At 37.5% G+C, this 21,722-nt stretch overlaps 1 protein-coding gene across 2 annotated transcripts in view; it reads right to left on the minus strand.

The window, feature by feature from the left end:
- Positions 1–2,817: 2,817 nt before the first annotated feature.
- mgat5b (alpha-1,6-mannosylglycoprotein 6-beta-N-acetylglucosaminyltransferase B) overlaps positions 2,818–21,722 on the minus strand; it is a 71,832-nt gene continuing 52,927 nt past the window's right edge. The window contains exons 11-18 of one of the 2 annotated variants that reach the window (XM_032587595.1): positions 21,130–21,260; positions 19,530–19,535; positions 17,362–17,517; positions 17,053–17,199; positions 12,594–12,710; positions 10,083–10,157; positions 4,061–4,323; positions 2,818–3,519 (exon numbers count right to left, since the gene is read on the minus strand). In XM_032587595.1, coding sequence (XP_032443486.1) covers positions 3,321–3,519; positions 4,061–4,323; positions 10,083–10,157; positions 12,594–12,710; positions 17,053–17,199; positions 17,362–17,517; positions 19,530–19,535; positions 21,130–21,260 — 1,094 coding nt within the window. In that variant the 3' untranslated portion in view covers positions 2,818–3,320. The remainder of the gene's footprint in view (positions 3,520–4,060; positions 4,324–10,082; positions 10,158–12,593; positions 12,711–17,052; positions 17,200–17,361; positions 17,518–19,529; positions 19,536–21,129; positions 21,261–21,722) is intronic. The other variant, XM_032587594.1, reaches the window with a different exon arrangement.

The raw sequence follows: 21,722 nt of genomic DNA on the forward strand, positions 1-21,722 counted from the left end.
TTTACCCCCAACTCTCAACCATGTGTTTCCATGTTGTCTAAATTATTTCATTTTGTACCTGTAAACGAACCATATCCAACCCTTGAACTTTTTCCCCGAGTTGTTGAGATGTACTTTTACAGAAAGCCAAAATTCTCAAAACCAGATTTTCTTTCAGAGACTGTGAGAAAATTACAGAAAAATACTTGAAGTCATCAGTTGCCAAAGTGTACAGGAAACCTCACATGAGCTCCCAAATAAAATCTGGTACCAAAAAAAACAAAAACAGCAAAAGTATGGCACTGGGGAGAAATCAGAAGAAACCAACACTTTAAGTAAAGTGCATGTTTTGACTGAAATCTAAAGCAGTTCTGAGGAGCCAATCAAAAAAAGTTGGACAAACAAAACTGAAAAATAAGCACCATAAAAAGTGCAGTGTTGTGTGATTGCGTTGAACTTCAGGTGATTTGTCTGTGTTAAACCGGACAGACACTCTTATTGCACAGTTACAGGCCGTTTTATGACAGGCCGATTATACTCAGTCGCACGCTGACAACTGCAGCCCCTCCCTGTGAATGTCTGAGGCTCCCATTACAGGTGCTGCCATTACAGGTCCTGCAGAGAGAGAATAGTGTTCCAGTAGTCAAAAGTGCCCATCTATCATCTTCAGGTATTTCACATAACTGCACAACCAATGAAATAGGTGGAAAAGAACAGAAAGATCCAAAATGTTGAGGGGATCCACATGAAACCACTTAGGATTTTTTTAAACCATGTTAGGCATTTTCTGTGAAAAAACAAAACAAAACTCCTTTGATAAAAAAATTTTTTTAAAATGAAGCTTATTAGACAAATTATCAGAGTAATTTTGAACAGTTTGTGAATTTTCCTAATTAAAATAAGTCCTGGGCATGTGCAGCTCTTTGCTTTAAACAAATAATGTCCACAGAGGACTGAGTTCAAAACTAGTTTTACAAAACAAACATCAATCTATCAACCATTCATGCTGTATCTACCAGCCTACTAGTCTTTCTCTCTTCACTGCATTTTTCCCCTCAAAACTGAGATAAACTTTACAGGTGGAATACGGTATTGTGGTTATTCCTATTTAAAATTTTAAGTACCAGACCTTTATGTATGTATGTATATATATATATATATATATATATATATATATCCTCCCCCATATCCTCACCTTTAAATATTCAAAGCCTCTCTACTGACTGCTGCCACACACATGCGTTTTTCTGCAATTGGTTTCTGAGGATCAAGAGAAAATTTAATATTAGCTTAGAGATTATAAACTAGCGAGGAGAAATGGGCATATTGTGAAATGGCCCTTACCATCAGTCAAAGAGACACTTGCACTGTCATTAAAGAGAAAATAACTGACAAATTCCAGCTCTGTCTTCGAGTGTGTCTCATTAAAATCCTCTTATCTTACTGAATGGTTTCAGCGTTAGTGGAGCAGCAGCGTACATGATAATGACTTCTGTGACACTGCAGCCATTCTTGGCATATTATATTGCCTATTTGAAAAGTGATTTAAATAGTTTTAAGAATTAAACTTTTAATAGTTTCATGAGCCTCACATGGATGAGGCAAAAACGAATAGCTGGGACACAAAGTGATAGGCAAGACAATTAACCTTGGTGCACATTGTTTAACTAAAAGGTAAAACTTTTTAAGTTGCCCTTAAATCGCCTATCACTTCACAAAAACACACTTAATCTTAGCCTCCTCTTCACCAGACTGTCATTCAACAACAGAGTCTTTAAAGGCTTCTTCAGAGCCGCTGGAATACTGACTGCTACAGAAGATCCTTTCTGCTCAGAGCCATCAGCATCTGCAACTCCTCTGTGAAGAAAATTGTGTAATATCAATTACATTTCATCTCCAACTTGGATTAATAAACTATTTTTGAGTTTAGGTTGAATTAAACCAAGAATATTTTAAAAATCAGCATCTACTGGATGATTTGAGGTGATTCAGAAAATAAGTGAAAATCAGTATTCTTTCTGTACCGGCAAATAGTTTTGAAATCTTGACATCTCTCCGACAACTAGCATGTCAAGAAAACATTGTGAATTTTCAATTAGAGAAATACCATTTTAAACCTTACAGTAAATGTGCCTTGTGAAGAAACACACCTTATAATTTTAGACAGATTATTATTACTGTATCTCCAAAACTGACCAATAAGAAAATGATATTTAACAAATAAATGCTGTGATATAGTTATACTACCTAATCATGGGTAGCAGGGCTGATTTGCCTCACTCCACCAGGATGGTAAGCCACAAAAAGTCATTGCTAAAGAAGGTGGCTGTTGAAACTGCTGTCTGCAAGCATATTAACAGAAAATTGAGTGGAAGGAAAAAAATGTGTTGTAGCTGGAACAACAACACTGATTGTGGTCGGCAGGCTCTGGCGGAACCCTTCATTGTTTGTGTTGTCGCCACTTTTGATTTATGAGTTTCAAAATGTCTAGCATAGATGAACAGGTGAAAACTAAGGTGACATTAAATGATGCAAGTACTTCCTCTTGAGCCAGCTACCTAAGCAAAATCTTTGAAGCGCTGTAAGTTATGTTGGGAGTTCCCCATCATCTGACTAGACATGGCTGTTAGGCATCAACATTGTAAGTTAAAGCTTCTGCTGCTGATGTCGATCAGACTGCAGCTCCTCACCATCAACAACTGGCTGCCTACAAAATTCAGATTTTGTAGGCAGCCAATGACGGCCTTCTTATATGTGCTTGTTGGGTAGCAGTAGCACTCAGTGTTAATGATTTATTTTAATGCAGTGTTTTTAAAAACATGTAAAATTAGCAACAAATGTGCCTCTTTTGTTTTATTAAACAACACTTACTGTATATTTACAAATATATTTCCACAGTACATGTAAAATAGTACATCTCTAAGTGATAAATGTCTTTGGGTGCATCTGTACACATATCCATTCCCCACAACGACACAGCGAGGTTTCACATAGATGCACATTTACGACATTTCTTCAAAACAAAAGAAAAGCAGACATTGATTGCTGATGATTTCTCTACGAAGTCATTTATGCAATTACAGATAATTTTTGTTTAATGGTGGCTGTGGTCGTACTTTAACGAGGTGAAACTTCAAAACTTCAGCGTTATATTCAAAAATACAATCATGCAATTCCCTGAGAGGTTGATAAAACTCTTAGCAGCAAGTCCAAGGACAGCGGCAAGTGAGTAAGTTGCTATATATGCAGCACAGCTCCTTCACCTCAAAATTTCCTTGTTTAAGGGTTTCTTCTTGGATACAAAAAAACAAAAGAACTCCCTACGACGGGCCATTCTTTGGTCATAAGCAGTCCCTGCACAATGCCACCTGTCCTTTCCGATAGTCCCTGCAGGGGCAAAGGCGTTGGTTTTTGGGACTAGAGCCAGCACAGCTAAACAACAGTGGATCCTGCTGCAGGCTGCATTCAGCGTGCTCTGCAGAGAAGGCAGGGAAGAGGTGGTTCATCTCGGATTCCACTCCTTCACACTGGAGATCCAACCTGGGCACCGAAGTTAAAAAATGAATGGAAATCCTTTAATATGTTTGACATCATTGCTGGCACAAACGCCTTAAGAGATCCATGATTATTTGACATGCATATTTATTATTCATGCTACAGTGCTGCCTTTAGACGCTCGTAGGGAGAAAGGAAAATCTAACCAGTCAAACTGAGCCGAAAGGTTTTTCCCTTTTTTTTTTTGCTTGATTTTAAAACTAGGCATCCAAATGAGGCATGAAACCCTTTGCGGAGGATTGTAGTCAGTAAAATGTATTGTTTGCAGATCTAGATCTGTGGCACACAGTTTTGAAATGGGTCCAATAACACATTTAAGTTTGCAGTGATGGGGCAGATCATGCTTTAAACATTAAGTGAACTTTTCCATTTCTGTATCAGCTGCCTCGTTATTGCATGCTGTATCTGGGTGAAGTTATATCTTCACAGCATGTCCTTGGATGCCAAGTGCTGTAAAAAGTAACTTAATTTAATAATGTCTTTTTCACTAACTATCCAAATGAAAAAGAAAAGAAAAAACTCTTACGCGCTAAATGCTTCTTTGATGTTAATAAAACGATGCAAGGCAGGTTCACAGATGAGTCCTTCACTCTGGCATGCTTCCACACACGACTGGCCTTGCAGCGATGTCAAAAGTCGAAGTGCAGTAAGAGGAGGCCATGATGGAAAGGAGCTGGTGTTGGCGGCCCAAGTTAGCACTCTGGAGTTTGGCAAAGGCAGAAAGGGACCTGACAGCGAAGCCCAAGATGTGTTCACTGGAGGAAATGGAATCTCAGGCGAGCAAAAGTCCTGCAAAGGTAAAAAAATGACAAACTAGATACTGAAGATTTGAGTGGCTCTCTGTCGAACACATTATATTTTGTAGATTGCTCATATCACTAGGTATTTTCCATGTTTTGTCGCAGTGCAATGACAAACTTTAAAATATCTTCTTGAAATTTTATGAAAAGAACCAACTGTTCTGAAAGAATGGTTTTCAAAGTGTTTTTCTAAAGAAATCAAAATACTGTCCCGTAAACTGACATTCAGGCCTATTTACTCTGATAGCCACAAATAAAATTGCTGACAACTAATTGCCTTTATCCCTCCTCAGTCAATACCTTTTTTGAAAAATCTTTCCTTACATTACTGAAGTACTTTGGGACATGTCTCTTCAAACTTTGCACAGAGAGACGCTGAGATTTTTGGTTGTTCCTGTTTGGAAAATAGCTTAAGCTCTTTTAGATTTGATGTAGAACTTGTCTGAACATCAGTTGTTTCCACGCACATAGTGCCATTTTATAGCACAAACAAGTAACTATGGTTCCTGTATCTGAGGCCTTAGAATTGGCTTCTGACTCTTTAATAACCACCTACTCTTTTTAACACCCCTTTCAGGAAGTCATCATAACAATGCTTCTTCATCCCGCCCACTGGTGGCGTTTACTACTCAGTGAAGGCCTTTTTTAAATCCAAATAATGTATGTTTGATGAGAGAATGATATAACATGACAAAAAAGTCAAAAAAGTAGAATTTATCTAAGACTTTCCATAGATTTTCAAATGGATTTAGGTCGGGACTTTGACAGAACCATTCTAATATGATGCTACTATGCAGTATACAAGCTAAGCTATGCTGTTCTATTGTAGATATTATATATGTGCTTGAGCCCACAGCCTGATGCTGCCACTATGGGAAGGACTGTTTATGTGCTCTGCTAGCTTTACACCATACATGGTGTAATAAGTTGGCCTACTGTTTGGCGAGTGGTGGTTTTTCTGATTAAAGTGGCCATGTCTCGGTAGGTTTGAAGTTGTGCCACACTCTCTTCATTTTTAGGATGAACATTTATAAGATGTTAAATCAAGATGTTCATGTCGTTTTCTAACCTGATGCAGATGGGTTAAAAATGAGCTTCTCATACAACTTTTTTCATTCAACCCTGCACCAAAATAATAATTAAATTCTGTATGATTTCCTAATAGTTGTGTTTTATTTGTAATTACAGTTTATGCCCTGCTTTAAATGGTATCAAAGCAAAAAGTACTAATTGTATCCGACACGTTCCCGTAAACCTCAGCCAATTTGCATGGATGCAAAAATGTCTCAGAAAAACAAATAAGATGTTGAGGCAGAACTTGGTTTCGGTGAGTCACCAGATTACATTTCCCCCTCCAGCTGGGCCTATTAATAAAACCAAGGTAATAACATTTCTCTGACATGTCCCTCTGGCCTCTGGACCTGTTTATTAAACAAGCTCCCCGTGCCCACAGGCAATAACCAAGCTTCCAATCTCCCAATCTCTGCTGCACCTTCTCTCCTAAACACAGGCGACATCTTTGATCCCTCTTCTCTCATACACACATGAAAAAGTAAAAGGTTGGGAAAGGGTACCAACCTCAAAATGTCATTTCTACATGCAAGATATGTGCTTTCAATTATGCTTGCATTTTTTTTTATACTTCTAAATATAAAGCTTTGATTGTTTTCACAAGCTTTGAAGTCTTAAAGTAATAATTTTTCGTTTTCAAGGTTACTCTTCTAAAAGATAAGTACAAAGACTTAAATCGGGAAACATTAACCAGTTGTTAGTTATGTATTCAGACATTAGTAGTGGGATACCACAAAGCTTTGTCCACAGTCCCAAACTATTTCTATGCAAATGAGAGAAATATGGATTCAAAGAGTTTCACTTCCTTCCAAGGATCAGGGCCTTCTTTTCTGGTTTAAATATTTAACATATGTTGATTCTATCATCACCTACTGGAAGTGAAGGGTATAACAGTGGTTCTGATTGGAACCACAAAGTCAAAGCCAGAGAAAAGAAACCAGTTAACACTTCAGCTGCAATGGTAAAATATTACCAAACAGCGAAACCATGTAGCTCAATTTATACAAAACCTTTAAATGTATAAGATATCATTAACACACTAGATGCATTCATCACTGAATGAATGAACTTTATGGATAAATGGATCTAATAATAATGCTTCTGGAGTTGTACAAATCCACTATTGTCTTCATTATTAAATTCACTGTGCCTGATTTTATGCAACTTTATTCGATTTATAAAGTGACATTTAATTAATCAGAGCAACACAAAAGACAATCAGGCACAAAACAAGCACAATGTCCCCTCTCAATCCTGCCCGAGTTAATTTATTATTATTCAGACAATTGGAAAATAGTGCATTACCTTAAATGTCAGATTTAGCATAAAAAGCTCCAATGTCTTTAAGATGTCCCTGTTTCAATGTAGGCATGACTGAGATGCCATAGGAATATGCAGTACGATGGTAACAGTGGGTCTGCAGCTCTGCCAGCTGAGAGCGAGTTAACAAGGACGACAGGTTCAGGGAAGGTAAAAGATGTCTGGATTATGATAAGTTGAGACTAAAACCGGGAAAAATCCAAACATGAAAAAGATAAAGTTAAAGAAGTTAAACAAACACGGATGAGAGTCTGATTGGTAGTCTGCACCAGGGGGGGTCATGCTTTCAGTCGGTCATGGTCAGTAAGCCGGCGTATTTTTGACACAGGGGGATGGTGACAATGCGTGACAAAGGCTAAGATATATTTTTTAACCAGGCACAGCAAAACACTTTCTAAACAACAACAGCCTGATATGGCTGGAAGAGATCAATGTCTACAATGCAAGATGTGTGTAGATGTTAGGGGTTTTATAATGAATACCAATAGACTAAAGAAGCAGAACACAGAGATACCTAGTTCTAATAGCTGATTTTTGGATGAGTGCAAAAAAAACTAACAAAAAAAGTAAATGTTCGGGCAGTATTTTTTTTCTCTGTCATAATAAAGTTTTAAGAGAACATTGTGGGAAGTGACGATGCATATATTACTTAAAGCAACCAACTTAAAAGAAAGCAAGGTGACACAGGAAGAGAGAAGGAAAAGTGAGAATCTCTTCATTACAAAGAAATATAGATTAGCAAACCAGTGGACATATGCCTGCATAAAAAGAGAAAGAACTGTGCAGATGTAAAAATACATAATTAATGACTTATTCTTCAAAATATTTCTCAGAGCACATGCTGTAATAAAATAACTCCTCACACAAACAGACTAAACATTACCCACCATCAACGACGCGTTTTTCAGCACAATGGGATACATCAAACAAAGGAAGGATCTAAATATTCTGAACGCCCCGGCATCTATTCAAGGTTGATCCAAAAATAATAAAGGATGAAGATGACCTTGGAGGTATTAGAGATAAGAAAGTTAAATGGCAAAGGGACAGAATTGTAGAATGCAACTTGAAGTTTCTACAGAGCAATTTAGACGACAACAAAGCAAGTCATTTTTCATCTCTTAGAAACAAAACCAAGAAAATATCAATAAAGATCCACTGAGAACCTAAGAATATACACTCATTTTATGTGTCCCTAGCTCTTTGTTGAATAGGAAGACATCAATTAATTTGCATATCAAATGTTAAAATTTGAGTCTTTGCATACTGGACCACTGTAGTTCATGAACAGAATCAATAATGTCAACTATAATGGTTTATCAACATCAATAATTTGAGTATTCGTGTTTTTTATATTCTATTCTTTCTTCTAACATTATTTACAACAATTTCCTCCAAATGACTGTGTTTTAGAGGAGGACCTCATCTGCAGACAGCGGGGGTACAGGTGGAAACCTGTGAATGCGGGTACACAGCACAACCCAGATGAGATTATCCAATAAGTCACAGCTGAATGAACCAGGCTCTGAACATTTTTTTAAAGGTCAAAGCGGTGGAAAGTAAGGAAGTACAGCAAGTTAGGCAACAGAGCAGCAGCTAAGACGATTCGAATGTTTTGTCAGAAACCACAGCAGTAACAGTATTGTACATGTCCTGGTAAAAAGACAGATACTGGAAATGGGAAGGTTTATCTGATCACTGAGATATAATAAATCCTCTGACTACTATGTTTTTTTTCCCTTGTTTAACAGTTAGACTCATCTTGAAATGATTATTACAGTGTGTTGCTGTGTAATTGGCAGAATGTAAGCAGAAGACCAAATCAATTTCACTTTACCTGTTTTAATCAAATTTAATTGGGCAGATGATGTGATTATCAAAATGAATCAGATGTAAACACCACAGGCTCATAAATAATACATTGTTAACAAATGCTAGTCATTTTAAAGTAACAGTTCCTAAATTTAATGTTAAATGTAGGTTGCAACAGGAATAAATTCTACACAGATGACTAAACAGAGGCATTTATCTCCAGTTTAATCTCATCATATTTGACATTCTAAATATTCACATGTTTTTATCAACAAACAACATGAACAAATAAACAATAAAAGCTCCATTTTATCCATTTTTGTCTTACTGAAGGTGTCACTTTATAACCATCTTTAATACTTTAAAGTGCAAACCTAGGTTTACGTTCGCGGTTTGCAATAAAGAGAAACATTTATTGCAGACAAACAGCTATCAGTCGCAAAATTTGTTATTAGATTGATTGGAAAATGTTAAGAATTATCCTTAGTGGCAGTCTCAATGGAAATTAAACTAGTTTGAAAAGTGTTGTTAAAATTAGTGCCCAGAAAAGTCCACAATTTTTTTTTGTTATATTGTAAATCTGATCATTTTTTCCTTGTAGAATATTATTTATGAAGAAAGGAAAAAGAAGATTTTTTTCTATTCAACCCTGAAAGGCAAGCGAGAGAGAGAGAAAGAGAGAGAGAGGATGAGAGAGAGAAAAAAACATTTTACAAGCATGTTGGTGCTGTGCACTTGCAACCACATTTTAATTATTTAATTGCATTTATTGTTTTTAGCTATTTTAAAACATCTTTTCATCTTAGGAACAAGAGGAAGTGGTATCTGGATTCTAGCCTTTGATTTTCCTTTTCATCTTTCAAGGCTAATGGTTTGTCTTCAATGCATTATGAGGTGGAAAGAAGTATAACAAAACCAACCAAACAGAAACACGTACCTTTCAAAAACTGCTTCTATTTTTTTATTTAATTACAAGTCTGGTGAAACAGTTGGTAAATGTTGAATTTCCTTAGATACAGAAGGAAAGAAGCTATTTTAAAAGTGTACCTAATACATATTTCTTGGATTATGTGCACAATAACTAATATTAAAACTGACTCAAAGCCTTTCATGTTTTTGGCTTTCAACTTTAGTCTGGTAGTGTAATTTCCATGTATCTATTGGTCTTTTTAAGGCCATCAGAGCAGCTCCCTCTGCCAGGACGTAATATATATGGCAATATATCAGTTTTCATATAAAAGCACGGGAAAGAGTGGCCATCTTCAACCTCTGCCAAAGCTTAATATCACAAAGAGAGTATTGACAGAACATGAATCTGAATCAATGTCAAGTTTATAGGGGGTTTCCTGCATTCTCCACCTTCTTTCAAAGCACCGTTAAATCTGTTCTGGCAAGATTGCAAAACTTTACGGGTAAACAGGGATGCAAACAGACAAGCCTGTGACAGTAAAAAGCGAAAACGTTCATCTTGCTATCGACTTGTTGGTGCAATCACGACACCCCCCCCCAAAACAGCAGGCTGTTGATGTGTATTCAAATACCCACCTGATTCTGAATGTAGGCATGAACCCTTTCAAGCATTCCCTCGCAAGTGTACTCGTAGGGCAGGAATGGCTCCACCTGCAGACACAGAAGAAACAGAGGAAGTCAGTGTCTGAATGTGTAGAGCCGAGCCGTTGTAATTACAGGAACCGAGCATCTGATAGTTAATCCTAGCTGACATATTCATTAGCGTAATTGTAGAAGACTTATATCATGCCACAAGCTTCACATAAAAATCAATGACCTAATACATCAAAGGTGGCAGCCTTGAAAATGTATTTCATTATTATTTTTGGCAATGACTACGTCAATATATCATACAATGGACTGAGCTGACAGCAGACCAAAAGGTCATGGAGCAGCACAGATGGGGTTTTAGTGTAATCTGGGTCCTGCTGGAGCAGCTACCGTGGGGCACTTTGGAAACCTGTCACTTGCCTTCTGTGGTTTGATGACAGAAGATGGTTTGAAATTCCCTGAGAAGAGCTGATCAATAGCACTTAATCCTATTTCTAGTATTTGATGCAAATGGAGACCACAGGAAGAAAAGACGCACTTGAGTTACCACCTTTTGTAGCTGATAAACTCTATTTTGGAAGGAGCTCTTGTGGTGGTTCCTCTCTTTGATGTCGTACTCACTGTTTACCATCAGACCACCAATGTATTTCTCCATTTAAATTGGTTCATTCTAGTACTCTGTTGCTCTTAGCCACGTCTTATTACATTATTTTATCCGAGTTAAATGAAATGGAGCAAGCACTTCATCAGCTGTTGTGCAATGCAATTTGCCTTTTGGGCATCTTGTTATAATGGAATGAGAGAAAAACAAATCATGCAGGGTGATTTGAATTTCTGCGGCGAGAACGCACAGAGACATGTACAGTAGAGGAAATGTTAATCTGACCTACTTTTGATGTGGCAGGTTTACTCTGTGTGCAACTTTTGTAGCAGTTTATTTTTTATGAAGAGAAATAGAAAATTCATAAATCTAGAAAAAAAATGCTTTTCCCCCCAAAAAAGGCCATTTTCAGTGACAGTGTGTTGATCTACTACAAGATGTGGAGGAAAATACCAACACAACCGTCAGACCTCACAGAAAAGATGGTGCTTTAATTGCATGTTTGCTGTTTTTTCTCCAATTTTATTGCTGATCATTATAACCAAACACCTGAATTTCAGTTCCTTCAGACCAAAGGACAGGTCTCAAAAAGTTACAGCTTTCTATTTGCATGCACTTGCTGTTACAGTGTGTTGTTTTTATGTCAGTTATGGAGTAACATCTTCAACAACTCCGAGTGGCCTTTCAGTACATGCTAGTGCAAGAATTGTTCCTTTGTAGACAAAACTTTCTTTGCAGCTTGAACCGTGTCCTTCGCTTTTATTGTGGCGTTGATACCAAATTTTTGAGTCTAGCAAGTGAGCGTGAACGGTTAGATGTTCAACACTGAAAATACAGTTTAATATTGAATTAAATGTTTTTATTTAATGTTTGGATGTTAAATTACATTTGCAAAGTAAACCTAGCCTTGCATCCTGCAAGCAGGTAACACAAACCACCCGTCATCACATCAATTACCACGTCCGCACAAATGAAAAATGTCACCAAGTAGACCAGTTGCTTGGCAACAGAGGCTGTGGGAACTTCTCCCGTTGCGGCTAGTCAATAAACAGTCCAACACAAGGCCCCTAGAGAAATATGAAAGTTTGGCTTTTGTTGGACAGATAACAAGATGTGATGTGTTGATGAGCCAGCTTTAAAAGTCAGATTTTGTGGTTGAGCCAGGAAAAGTTTTTCTTGGATTGTTGATTTAAGATGAAACTGACCAGCTGCTTGCAAACATTCATACTGAGCAAATAAAAAAAAAAATCAGATTTTTCTTTGATTTTGTATGAATTAATCACTCCATCACTCCAAGCTCGATCCATTTCTGCTCTGCCATTAGTCATCTTGCATGTTGAACGTCGCATTTTCTTCCCCTTGGATCAGCACTTCAAGTATCTAACAGGGCAACGACTTGTACTTTGTTTTGCCTCTATCAGCAGGAAACACCTGGTTGGTAGAAGTGCAGATGCATCTCTGCACCACGAGAGGTTTGGCAGTGACTCTGGGTTGTTCTGGTGACAGATTGAGAACAGCGTGATTGATTCATTCGATGCAATGCAAACAACGCTTGCTGCCTGTGGGGCTGGCCTCCAGAATGCTGCTGTGTAAAACCAGGTGTGGGCACAGTTTACCAGCAGAGCCACTCAATATCTCAGGCAATTAGAGGCAAAGTGAGCTGAGAGGAAGCCAGCTAAGCAATTCTGCTGTAATGTCAGATGCCAAGATTAAGAGCTTTATTAACGGCTGCAGGGTTTAAAAAGTGGGTCAACGCAAGCTGAAGGAGCTCATTATAACCTCACCTATGTGTAATATGCAGCCGTGTGCACCTTTGCTTAACGGTGATAGTACAAAAAGCTTTATTTTGATGGATAAGTCAAGGTTTGGGTAGAAAACAGAAGCAATTAACATACATTGATCTTCATGATCTCACGGATTGTGGCGTCAAACACTTCAGAGTTGTTGAAGTCGATGGTGATGACATGTGGCCTGCCGATATACTCCTCTGCGTAGGGATGCTGCGAGGACACCTAGGAGAGAAATAAATGGGGATTTTTATTTTGTTTTAAGTCACAACTGCAGTTTAATTAAAGCTAAAACAAAACGTTCCCAGTGGATTTTTATATTTACATTTTGTCTTAATAGATCCCCAGATTTCAGTGTGCTTTATTGGGATTTTGTGTGATATCCCAAAACAACAAAGTGCAAGAAAAAGTATACATGATAATATATATAGCAAATAAATTATCATTTTGTATTCCTTTCCCATGTGTCAATTTGTTCAATCCTACAATTACAGCAGACATGTTTTAAGGGTATGTTTATGCCACTTTTTCACATCTAGAGGACAGATTTTTTTTTCTGTTTACTTTTTGCAAAATAGCTTATTTTCAGTTGAGCTTTACTGAGCTTTACTGAGCTGGCGTTTATAAACCTCAATTTCAAAGTCTTGCTAAAGATTTTCCAGTATGAGACTGGACTTTGACTTGTCAAATCTAACACATAAGTATTCTTTAAAGTCTTTGTCTACTGTATGTACCTTTTATTGTCCTGTTTTTACAAGTTGTACGTCATCTAACAGGTTTCTTTCCAGGATTGCAATGCATTTAGCTTCATATATCTTCCCATCAACTCTGAACAGTACTCCTGCCTCTGCAGTCTCTCCACAGTATGATAGTCACCACCATATTTTAGGGGAATTGTGTCCTGGCGATGATGTTCAGTTAGTTTTCTGTCACACATATGTGTTCTTTGTGTACCCCATATGGCAAAAAGGACTTCTGACAAAACAAAATTCAACAATATTTTGTTTTCTTGCCACTTTTGTATGAAAGACAGATTTGTGGAAATGCATGATTAATAGTTGTACTGTCTATGTTATTAATTAGGTGAGTTTTCAAGCAATTAGAAACTGTCTAAAGGAGATGAAATACAAAAACAAATCTCTCAGAATGGTATACAGAAAAATGTTCAGACCTGTTCTTTCCCTTTCCAATTGCCTTCTACTTTCACATAAATCCCCAGCTGAGTAGATTGAGTTATGATGTTGTAACCTCATGAAATGTGAAGTAGACCAAGAGGTATGAATATTTTTGCATATGTAAATAAACAGGTATGGTAAGTAAGTGCACCATTTTTCTGTTATCATGCTTCTCATGCATCTCATGTATCAGGATTTCCCTTTTGGCAGTTTGCTACTATGGAGCACGACTGTGGGACTTAACACGATGCCAAGGAAAATAAACAGTAATTATTGTAGAAAAAGAAAAAAACTCCTGCTGCCCATTAGCCTGGAAAAGTGATTTGTAAGACTTTTTTTAAAATTAATCTGGAGTTCAGTGAGTGGAAAAAAACACTCAAGTCAGCTGCAAAAGGTCCTCACACTGAATATCCCACCAAGTTTCCCTCCAAGGTCAGACTGTGTGAAGCTGAACAAAATTGCAAAAGACTAATGTCCGTGGGTGAGACCTGGATTTTTATTTTATTTTTTTCTAACAGAGATACGTGTGGGAGTTTCGATCAAATGTGCCCCTGTAAAATCTGACAGGGGATTACCATTTAACTCGGCCTTTTGAATGTATTGCACTTTTTTCCCCCTGTTTTTATTTACAAATTCAAACAACGGCTAGCGATATAAACATAAGCAGCAGCAAGACCTAAATTGTACATGGTAGATGCACATATTGTTGTAGGATAGTGTATATGCATTCATTGCTCTACACACAATTATTGTACATGGAGTTTGATACTGAAATTCATCTGTCATTTAATGATAAGTTAGAATATGTGAACAAGCTCACCAGTTTACAGGAAATAAAGCTCATAGAGAATAAGTGAGTCTAAATGTGGAAGAGTTTAAATTATGGATACCTTCCCTCGCAAAATATGCTAATTTTCTGATATAAAAGTATATTTTAAAAAAAAAGTTGTTTTCTGTAGAAGGGACATCACATTTAAAAGATGAATAGTAATAAATGAAAGAAGAATGTGGGGATATGTACTGTATTTACAACGGTATGGAGAAAATTTCTATCATCCAAATTCAGCACAGTGCATTCCAAGAGGACTATGTGACCTAGCTGCATACAAATTGTGATGCAGATTGTACAGGCTACAAAGGCTGCAGTTCATAAGGTTGTCTTTTGGTGCAGCTGAAGAAGAGGCGTAGATAGTTGGAGGATGGGGAGACAGGAGGAGCTGGAAGAACTGTCAAGGAAACGCAAGAGGAGAAAGAAGAAATGATATCCCTGACATGTGAATAAAGTGGCCCACAGTTGCACGCATCACTTTGCACTTAGGCTTTGTGCTGGAAGAGAATTGCTTTTTAAACATAAAAAAAGTTATTAGCTAAAGTGCAAACTGCAGATATATATTTCTGATAAAAGATTATAACCCACAGAGGCGTTTCTTCTTATTTACTTTACATTGAATAGTAAGCCATTGTTAAGGCGAAGATGAGTTAGCAAAGAAGGTCAATGTGACATTTTATATCGCACAATTCTTGCAGCAGGCTGTGTCTTTATGATGAAAAACGATGTGATTTAAGTGATGGGGGGGCTTGTGCCCCAGAAGGGCTCTATTTCTAGCAATGCTCCCACCCTAGAGTGACATCTCGGAGTCTACAGGCCCCAGTTAGCATGATAAATGTTAAAGTTCATGACAGTTTAATTAGGGGGAAAAAAAGAGACTGAACAAGTATGGCTTGCTTCGGAGGGCTGTCAGGAGAGATGAGTTTCTTCTCCCTATAAAAGAATGTGGCAACATGTCTTAAGTTTGCAAAGTGAGATCTTAATGAACCACCAATACAATTTTGTAGAGTGATTTCCTTTGGACAGATGACACCAAAATGCAGATGTGTGTGTTTTTATGCACAACCCGATTTTGCTGAAAATCAAAAACATCCCATCGGCTCATGCAATCCGTCACATATGGTGGTGGAGAATCAATGATTTGGGTTTGTTTATTAAAGTTTAGTTCAAGTCAGTAAAGCCTTGTTAGCCCCTAAGAAAAATAGATGCTATAGTAACTTACAGTATGTGTCTAAAGAGTTATTATATACAGGTATATGCTATGTGTTATTAAAGAAGGTTCTCCTATAGTGGGCTGTTTTGCAGTAACTGATTAAACATCAGCTTGTAGATATTTGATTGTTAGATTATTGTGCTGTAAAAGAATGAGCAGTTTCCATCATGGATTTTAATTTATTAGGCTTCTTTCTAATCACAATCAGCTCCAGAGACTCCGAAGCCAAACCCAGAATATAACTGGCTCTGACACTGAGACCTTCTTACAGCAGAAGAGATTTCACTGTTTAACTGAGAAATTATAGAACATGATTCTCAAAAAGTGTTTCCTGATATTTCCAGATGATGGATTTGAGAGAGGGGGTGTATAACAGTATCCTCAACTCCAGCTTTAGCACACATTACCACAGCAGCTAATGACAGATGAATGAATGGGCTCCTTAAGGTGCTTTAACAAGGCAGGAGGTCTTCAAAAGCACCGGTACATTTTTTTCTAGTTGGAGATCTGCTGTAGGATTCTACATAATCTGTAAAGTGTTTACTTCCACTGGAGCTGAAGTGCATTCAATTGACTGCTGGAGACAGATGAGAGAGGTAGGCAACAGGCACAGGCATTTCATGACTGAAGACAACATCGAGTGGTACAAAAATACACGACTGAGATTGAGGATAAAATAATTGAGGTGTGACAGTTGTGGCTCAAGGGATGGTGAGGGGCTAGGCGAGGTGCATGAGAAGAACTTTTTCCTGAACTGAACCCAATAGAAAAAATATATTCAGTTTAGTCCCGGCTTCCACTGATCAAATCCTCCTTTTCTTCCTCCTTGAGCACACATCTGTGATAAGGTTCTGCTCCTCTTGTTTCTTTTTGCATGTCCCCACAGACTTTCTTTAGCTTCCTGTGATCATCTCCTCATGGATTTTTAAATTTTTTTCCCCCACTGAAAAATGGGTTTAAACACAGATCAAATAAAGACCAAACTCTGATCTCCCTTGCTTAGAGCAGGTCATGCAGAGGGGCGGAATGTGTCCCTGACATTTACAAAACAGATTCAATATTTTAGTTACTGCTGCCAACATAAAATGGACAGAGATGTGGCTCCAACCTTTGAACATGAAATGAAGAAATTTAACTTTCTGTCACCTTGCTTTTTTTCTGTTACTCAGGGTATTGTTCATTTTTTTGTGAAACTTACTAACTGAAATGAGAAGTATGAATAAAGCTAACATCAAAACCAGGAAATAGTTGTTTTTTAAATTATGTTTTGCTGTGTAAAACTCTGGAATTGAAAGAGACCGAATTTACTTTTTATTGCTGCAGTAGACAGACTATACAACATGCACCTACCTTTCTGGAGGTAGGCTTGCCTCTGAAGAACTCGTGATTGAGAGAGCTGTGAGGTGGATTAAACTTAGGTTGCAGAAAAATGCAGCCATTGGCTATGGCTTCCAAAGGAGCGGGCCCTTCATATGGGAAGCCGAACCCGATGAATAGCTTCCAAGGAAAGCGACAAACAAAAGATTTCCTGTGAATACATCAGGCTGCTCACATCCAGGCAATTTGATAAGGCAAGTCCACACATTCACAACTACAAGCAAGGCAAGCCATTTTAAGGAATAAACTGAGCTGATACAACTATTAGTAGTTCACCCTCACCTTTGCTTTTCTAAGGAGCTGCTGTAGCTCCTGCTGAGGCAGCAGGCCATGATTCTTGACAAAGGCAGGAACCTCTGGGGGACGCTGCGTCTCATAGTACACTGTGCCATGGATCTCCATGTAGCGATGCAGGATTGTCAGGAAATTTTCCTTACCCTCAAAGGTAGAGAATAAAGAGATCGACTCTGTCAGTTACTGCTAGGACGCTTGAGTGAATTTGGAAGTCTTATTTTAGCATAATTAGCTACATTCTCAGTATTGCTTTAGCTTTAAAGACAGGTTATAGACAGATCTGTCTTAATTTAGGAAGAGATTTTTTTTTTCTTTCCCACAAAATTTTGCCGACTCTGGTGAAACTTTGAATTTGTAGGGAACCTTGTTGCAACGCAATGCATCTAATCCCAAACTTTACATTACATAGCTTTATGTTGGTCCCACTTGGCAGTAAAAAAAATGTCAAAACAATAATGGATGTTTGAAGTTTCCTTTTCTGTAAAAAAAACAACAAAAAAACAGAAACTGCAAATATGAATTCCTTTGTACAGTATTTAGTAGTGGGTAAATTATTTCATTTGCAGCAGTGTTTTATTTAAGGTTCCCGTCAAAGACATTGAACTTATCTGAAATCCATAAAGCCTTTAATAAACCAAATGTTTAATTAACATAAGACTTCAATGAAGACATAGGTACAACGTCAGCCAGGATATTGTGTTTCTTTGAGCTGGTTGCTCTAGCTCAAGTCTTTTTTAAAGCAGATTTAAGAATGTGCCTTTTGCTATGGCGACTTATGAACAGTAAATTAGTTCTTTTGCAGCAATGTCTGCACTGTGACTATGAATGAGCTGGATGAATACTAGAACCACAAGCAGTCACTTGAAAAGGGCAATGGAGAAAATCCCTGAAGGTGTTGATGAACTAAATGAGGACCAGAAGCAGATCTAATCATCTGTTCAAACACTGTGGTGTTGGTGACTAACTCAGTGTTTGTGGAGTTTGTCAAAAAGATTCTTTAGCAATATTTACGCATTGTATTATTATGTGGGTGAGCTTAGTTGAACCATTTTACTGGAAAAAAAAATGTTTTTGTTGAAAGGCTGCAAATTATTTAATAAGCTTTGTCTCAGAGGCTTGAATCATTTATGCAGGCCACTGAAGTATTTCCACATTTTTATGCATAAGAAGAGCATAAAAACAAAAATACAGTTTATTTTCTTGCTCTATTTCCTCGTCCTAAGAAGCATGCAGGCAGTCACCATGGGCACGGATGTCACATTAATTATGGAGTTTTATTGATGCATTTGAATTGTTCTTTTCCCAGTGAGTGATAATCATCCAGCTAACAACTGCAATTATTCAAAAAACAATAATTGGCTACACAAGTCTGAATTTGTGATAGATGTTCAATAAGAAGAAGAATTCAGCCGCTCTGCTTTAAAGCCTCCCATTTAATCTCAAGTCAACAGACAATTGAGACACAATTGAGTGTTTCAATGTGATAATGATCCCAAACACACATCACAACTGGTTCTGGAATGGACTAAGCAGTTTAACATCGAGTTTTTGGAACGGCCACAACATACCCTATTAAAAATAAGTGAATTAAGCTCAGAGGCAGGGTCCATGGCAACCTGATTAAAGAGATTTAATGTTCTTGGAAAGAAGAAGTGGATAAAAAAAGCCCTGATTATACGAAACTCTTAACCATTTCCTCAAAATCTGAGAACTCTCCGCTTCATGAGGTGGGACATTTATCTAAATACATGTATTTGTATGGATACATAATCATTGAGTGATTTTTTCCCCCATTGTGTAATAATAATAATAATAATAATAATAATAATAATAATAATAATAATAATAATAATATTGATATTTTAAAAAATCATAACATATGCTCAATGAAATATGCCAAATTCTTGCTTTTTTGCAGTAACTGAATATATGGTTATATCATCATAAAGAAGAACAAGTACATAGTTAAAAGCCTAAAATGAATATGACATTTATTCTCACCATCAATAAATAACTAGAACTAAAATCTTGTTTACAAACTTTGACTTACATTCATGGTTTTGCCCATTTAAGTTTTTTCCTGTCGTATCTGTAAGTTACACTCTGGGTTTGACTTTCAGCATTTGGAGGATCAATAACCAAGCTGCAGTACTTACTTGAAGCTACGCAGGTCCATCAATGATGCATCCAGCGTGGCACAGGAAGAGAAGTACAAATTGAAAACAGGAAAAAAAGAGAAGTGAACAAAAAAAAAGAGAAATTAGGAGAAAAAAATGAAATATTCAGCACTCATCCCTGTGTAGTCATCAACAAACCTTAGATATCTAACGTGGCCCTAAAAACTGAGGTGGAGCAAGGTAATCTCAGAGAGAAGTGTTTAACACTGCACACCCTCATATTCACCAATATTACACTGCTGCTCAAACTGCTCTGAGGTAGAAGGAAGTCTTTGGCAGTGTAGGAACAAAGCTGCAGCTGGTTTCAAGCAAAAAAAAAAAAAGAAAAAGAAAAAAAACAAACCCTGAGGGAGGCAGCAGAGCACTTCGAAGTTACAGCAAGAGTGAGAAACCCTAAGTTTGGAGCGAGGGTTTACTCTAAACAAGTGCAAGTGTTCTGCTAGCATCACACTTCAGATGATCCTTGGAGGAGGAACATGCTTGCAGGGGATGCAGGGAAGGCAAAGTCTTGTGGGTGTTTCACAGGTACATGAATCAAATCCTGCAAACACTGTTTATCACAAACAACACACCTATTAGAACTGTGCTACAATGACTTCACCATGGGAAACGCACAGTCTCTTGCAAAATTTGTTTCCTTTTTCATATAATCACATTTTACAACCATTAACCTTTTATCTAATGGACCAACACAAAGTAGAACATGACTGTGAAGCAAGGAAAATAATACGTAGTTGTAAATATTTTTAAAACTCTGTGCATTTGTATTTAACACCCTATAAGTCAATACTTTTACTACGATTATAGCAGCAGGTCGTTTGGTTTTACCTCTAGCTTTGCATATCCCTGTTCCCATTTTCTTTGCATAACAGCTCAAGCTCAGTCAGACTACATATGAAAACATACATTTTCAAGTCTTGCTATATATTTTCAAATGTCTTTAGATCTGGGCTTTGCCTGGGCAATTTCAGCACATAAGTGTACTTTGATCTAAACGCTTCCTGAACTTTTATTTCAGTCTCAATTGAAGCATTTAGCAGGTTTTCTTCCAAAATTGCAGTGTAGGTAGCACTTTCCTTTCTCCCATCAACTCCACCCTTGCCGCTAAAAAAAAATCACATCCACAATATGCTTCCACCATTCCGTTTTCCATCACTCTAATTTTTTTATTTATTTTTTTATAGATGCTAAATATTCATTTAGGTCTCATCTGACCAGAGCACCTTCTCCCAGGGGTTTGCTGTGTCTGATAAATGCTTCCCAGTCTGTGAGTTTCCCCTGGAAACAGTTGCATAGGAGTTTATTTTGGGTATTCAGATTTAAGAGGTCTGAATACAAATGCACACCACACTTTTCAGATTTTCACTACTAAGCCAATCTGAGAACCTTGTATTACTTTCATTCCACTTCATAATTGTGCACAACTTTTTGTTGCTAAAAGTGGAGCAACAAAAGTGCGGTTTTAACCTGACAAAAGGTCAACAAGGTCAAACTTGTTGACCTTTTGTCTCACTGTAAGTACTGCGTGTTAAAATTCATAAAAATTGCTAACGTTTCCAAAAGTTGCCGTCATGCTTACCTTCCACATGCTAGCATCTTTGCCGTACACAACGGCCATGTTGTTGACTTTGTTCCTCTGAATAAGCATCCTCTCGGTCTCATTCAGCTCTTCTGCCACAAACCCCATAAAAGAGTTGTCTGGCGTGTGGGCTGCCAAGGACAAACACAGTAATTGCTAATACATGGCTCCAAACACATTTTATGTTCAAGTAAATACAGATGTTCTCATGATTTAGCATGAAATAAAAGACACAGCACCAAGGTTTCATAGAGCAGAAGGTCATTATGTCTTTTGATTAGTTTTATTGAATAATACGAAAGCGGAGGAGCACAACGGTTGTTTACTTGCAGGCTTCCAGGAGCCGTCTTATGTCTCCATGTTCTGAAATTCAGCAGATCGAGGCTCCAATCTGTCACAGATTGTAGGCTTCAGACAAGTAAACAACCCTAAATTATAGCAAACGGCAAAGAAGTCAAAATGAAATTTCTCAGACAATCTCGCTGATAACTATAATTTGGAAAAGGGGGTTGCAACTTGTGGTCCCTGGATTAATTGGAGACCACCTGAAGTTTTATATCCCAGAAGTTTCACTGGATCTATCAGGGGTGCGC

This window comes from Xiphophorus hellerii, chromosome 16 (assembly GCF_003331165.1).
Source record: "Xiphophorus hellerii strain 12219 chromosome 16, Xiphophorus_hellerii-4.1, whole genome shotgun sequence".
Lineage (NCBI taxonomy): Eukaryota > Metazoa > Chordata > Actinopteri > Cyprinodontiformes > Poeciliidae > Xiphophorus > Xiphophorus hellerii.